This window comes from Clytia hemisphaerica, unplaced genomic scaffold, assembly GCF_902728285.1.
Source record: "Clytia hemisphaerica strain Z4C2 unplaced genomic scaffold, Clytia hemisphaerica genome assembly, whole genome shotgun sequence".
Taxonomy (NCBI): domain Eukaryota; kingdom Metazoa; phylum Cnidaria; class Hydrozoa; order Leptothecata; family Clytiidae; genus Clytia; species Clytia hemisphaerica.
In genome coordinates, this window is record NW_027104384.1 from 508125 (window position 1) to 513262 (window position 5138).

The 5138-nt window shown below is 36.8% G+C and overlaps 1 protein-coding gene across 1 annotated transcript; it reads left to right on the plus strand.

Moving 5' to 3' along the window:
- The first annotated feature begins 228 nt into the window (after window positions 1-228).
- LOC136819332 (gamma-aminobutyric acid type B receptor subunit 2-like) lies at window positions 229-5138 on the plus strand. Its single transcript, XM_067075578.1, has 4 exons — window positions 229-1777; window positions 2193-2668; window positions 3138-3599; window positions 4504-5138. The coding sequence occupies exons 1-4, from the start codon at window positions 274-276 to the stop codon at window positions 5119-5121; spliced, it is 3060 nt and encodes a 1019-aa protein (XP_066931679.1). The 5' UTR covers window positions 229-273; the 3' UTR covers window positions 5122-5138.

Genomic DNA, 5138 nt, shown 5'->3' on the forward strand with positions numbered 1-5138 from the left:
TGGCGCACCCGGTATCTTTTAACTATTTTTATCGCTCCTCACAGCCGTTCTGTTTTGAGGACCTTTGCAGTGAACATGTAGATTGGGTTGGGATTCGAACTAAGAAATATTTTGCGAAATGACACGATTCCAAAAATTCTTTAGCTGTGATTGCGAGATCAAGGTTATGGCGAGGTCCATTTTTTGTATTTGTTTATATTTATGTTTTTTATTTCAGAATAAATAATAGAAAAATCAAATCAATACCACAAAGAGAAAAAAAAACAATCAAAAATGAAACTGGCTAGCATCGAATTGCTGCTTCTCCTACTAGTCTACCCTTTCACTAATGGTACTAATGTCACCTCTAATGATTCTCGAAATGCAGAGACTGTTCCCAGGGGAAGTCTTGATCAAACATCACTCAACAACACACAAGAAAGTAAGAATGATACCAACAACTCAACAAATATTTTACAAAACAATATTTCAAATCAAACTGATAAAGCGGCTAACCAAACAACCACCCAACCAACTACACCCATACCCATCACTACTACAACACTTCCACCATGGAAAGAAACGCCCCTCAATATTGGCATTATGGTTCCAGACGCTTCAAAAGACCAGTGCATACGAGCAGCAATTGAACTTGCATTTGAAGACGTCGGTAAACATCCAAGACTTATCCAATACTCAGGTTCTAACATGGAACGAAATAATCCAACATTTATAAGAGAATATTATAAACTGACTCCGTATTATTCTGAAGTTGATTTAAACATATCAATTGCTGTTCAAACGTTACATGATAACTACATGAAGGGCCCACTTAAGAATGCTCTCATTGGGCCACCATATGAGCGGCTTCAATATGATTTTATTGAATATTCATCCGTTTTGGGAGGTACTCACATCTCTTACACCGATATTGATGAACCAATCGAGCCTTACTATGTCTTCTTTGTACCAACACCTCCATCCATAAACCATCAGTTCAAAGCTGCGGTGGCCCTCATGGACCACTTTCAATGGCGCCGCTTTGGAATTCTGTACGATTTCTCAGATTCGAAATATAGGCGTAATTCAGGTACATTACGTGAATCGATTTTATTATACAGCCAACATAAAGAAGAAACAGATGTACTAACTGAAATAGGTATTTGGTCACAGAAAGTTGATTATTCAAAACTTAATCAGAAAATGGATATTTTAAAGAAAAATGATCGCCGTATTATTTTATCCTTATTTAGTGTTCGTGGTGCTAGACTAGTATTTTGTCAAGCTTACCATAAGAAAATGTATAAACCTAAAATAGTTTGGGTATTATTCGAAAAGTTGAAAGACGGATGGGCTAAACCTTTAGCGGACGGTACAAAGGATGTGAATTGTACTGAGGAACAACTACTAGAAGCTGCCCATGGACATATTTTCATCACAAAACAGATTCTAAGACGTGATGGTGTTCCTAATATCAGTAATATGACTTCAAATCAATTCTTGAAGCGAATCAGACAAAAAGTCAAATCAAATAAATGCAGTGATGATATCGGCTACGCTTACGATTCCATCTGGGTCCTCGCCAAAGGGTATGAAATACTCAGTAAATCCACATGGCCACGTTTCTACTACTATTATAATTATGCGTTTGGATATTTGTTCGCTGGAACATTGAAGAGGATTAATTTCGAAGGATTGACTGGTTCGTTTCATTACGAGCGTGATCGAAGTCTTCACAAACGGTTGGGACAGATTGCGTTTTATAAATATCATAAAGATGGAAATCACGTTTACTTAGGTATGATTGGAAATAATTTTTTATTCTCTATTATCTTGTTCCCATGAGGAAGATTTAGACTTTTAATTTTCATTTTCTTTGTATAGGACCATACACAAAAATGTACGGGGTTACCTTTTTCACATTCAAAAGTCAAAGCAAAAGTTTGCAAAAGCAAGAAAATAGAAAATAGATTCTTCCTCAGCGGTAATATTCCCACTGGCACTTATTCTTGAATCCTTCCATCAAAACTCTAAATCGAAAACTGTCTTCAATCAGGAGACACTCTGAAGTGCAAAAAGTATCAAAAATTATCATTTCATATTTTTTACAGCAAAACAATCAAAATTATCTTAAGTAATAACACTGTAGCATCTATTTATTTAAGAGATTAAGTTATATTTTCCTATAATTCAATTTTTCTTCTTCTCCACAGGCACTCATCACACAAAAACTGGTAAACTCGATATTATTCCAAATATGGTATACAAAATATTCAACTCAGACAAAATTCCTAAAGATAAAGCCATCATCAGTTACACATACGCTGATATTGAAAAGCCGTTATGGATTACGATGTGGGTTATTGCATTCTTAGGAATAATAATCGCGCTTATAGTTCTGGTAGTGATTCTACTATACAGTAATAACACAAGCTACAAAATTGGATCACCTATTTTAAATTGTGTTATGATTTTTGGTGCAATCCTATGTTATACTTCAGTCATCATTTATAGCCTGGATACACGTTTAGTTAACGAAGATAAAATCCCCAAAGTCTGTTTTACATTCTTGTGTGCACTAACCATTGGATTTACCATGACATTTGGTGCATTATTCGCTAAAACATGGGGATTGTATAAGACCTTTGTTACACCACCAAATCACAATAATCAACAAGCTGAAATTAAGGTATATTCATTTTCCTTACAACTACATCCAACTGCAAACCCTTAGAATGTTGTTGACTTGTTCTTAACATTTTTGCCATTAAATGATGCTTTCGTCCGTTACAGGGATAGCAAAAGTGGGGAAAATATGTATACGCCCGCGGAGTGGTGGAAAAATAGTGATGGTAGAGTTTGGGAAAAAAGCACAGTAAACAAGGCCATCACTTTTTACGACGCCTCGTGCTCACCCCTGTTTCCCACCTCCTAAATTAATCTCCTTTTAGTTACCTGCAGATGATAGGGTTGTCTAGGTTATAACTTTATCTTCATTCCATTTTATTTATTGTAAGAATTTCTCGCGCCACACGATCACGAAAACAAGCAAGTGAGAATCCTGAATAACTACACAAATTATTTTTTCGATGTTTCTGCATCTAAGACTGCTTAATTAATATTCCAAGAATTATTTTCATTATTTTTCTCATTTTCAGCATGTTCCTGAATGGGTGTTACTGACAATGGTTGGAGCATTTCTCTTAATTGATATTGTTTTGCTCATCAGTTGGGGCTTCATGGCTCCTTTCCATGCCTCTTTACAAGTTATATACACCAACGAAAACTTCTTTGCAGATACGGTCAAAACTGGACAAGTCGTACGCTGTAATTGCCAATACTTCATTCAACTCCTTATCGGATTATGCTGCTACAAGGGTGTCTTGTTGTTGATTGGTATTTTCCTGGCTTGGCAATTAAAGAGTACTAAAATCCAAGTTCAAAACGAGGCTAAACAGATTGCAATAGCCATTTATAATGTATTTGCTGTCTCCATTATTGGTGTTATTTGTGTCTCCGTGCTACTGAACACGAAATTACATCAAGCATTATACGCTATTGTTGCTATCTGTATATTGATTTGCACTACGTTTACACTGTTGCTGGTCTTTGTGCCAAAGGTAAATTGATTTCTCATACAAACAACGCCTTAGGGGTACTAGGTTTACGAGGAGACGGGGAGGAGATGTCCGATCCAAAAATCGAAAATCGACTATTAGAGAAATGAAAGATTGGCGTTTTTGGGACCCTTAGAGAGACATTTCTCAAGTTTTGTCGGTTTGTACTCGACTTTTGTCCAAATTTTGTAAAATCACGACCCTTTGAGAGAGGAAATTTTGAATTACGTGATTTTTTGAACCCTTACAGAGACTCAAGTTTCCTTTTAATGGTTTTTGTACCGCTTTGAGAGACTTTCGAGGGCGTGTGAAAATGGGACCCTTATGGCTGGCACATACCCGGCAGTACCATCCCCCGGAAACAACGTTTAGATTGTAGTGAAGCGTCTGTGCAAAAAAGGGAGGGATATTTTGTCACTTCACTTGATTTTAAAAAATTGCTTTCACAAGTGACTGTTTGGACGTGAGTTTCGAAATTCTCAGAAGATTTTTGATTCAGCAAGCCTTGCTACCTACTTTTTGACGCAGTAGTCCTCGCTAAAGTAACGAAAATAAACAAAACATGAAACACCCCTTCTCACAGACCCACTGGGACCCCTTCCCACTGGAAAAATTGTCCAAAATATCGTCTGCAGTGGAAAATTATCCTCCAATTTTTGTCCCCACTGAAAGTAATCAAATAAACCAATCCTCACTGAAAAATATTATGCTATTTTTCCCACCCCCACTGAATTTATGACTTGGAAACAAAAGATTTTAAATCCCTAGCGATAAAATATAATGGGAATATCAATCCCCATCAACGGACTGATTGTTTCCTTCCCCACTGACTGAATAAATCCTACCGAGTCTGTGAGAAGGGGGTGCATGAAACTAAAACATATAAATGTCTTCATTCGATTCTTAGATCAAAGCCATCCTTTATCCAGAACTTGAAAAACCTCAACCAGCATCTACAATGAAAAAGGAGATTTATTTACGACACAGCCAACGACAATACAGTCGAAAACAATCTCACCACCGTACAAGTCACACAGAACTATCATCAACTTTTTCGACTGGTACACTGAATACACAATTATCTGTTGAGAGCACTTCAACAGTGTATGGCAAAGATACTAACCAGCATCCGGCTTTACAAGATACTCTATCAAGTGGTTCTGTTGTTTCCTATCCACCAGAATATTTATCATCCATTCCTTCATCGAACAACCAATCAACGGTCTTAGCAGACATTGATGAACCAATCACAATCGAGGAAAGTAATCACGTGACCAATGATGATATACAGGAGACTGGACAGAAGAGAGCAATAACACATGGAGGACATAGAGACTCCGGTCTCGGGGATGATAGTCCGAATCTTGATCATATTTTATTGACTCTAAAGGATAAAGAGATCCAAGAAAATAAGGAAAATATGGAAAAAGACATTACAAATATTGGGAATCCTAATGATTTAGGGGAAGACACTTCTAGTCTTAATCTGACACCAAAAAGCTCGGATGGCATGCTTGATGAATGATGTATAGTAGCCTAGAA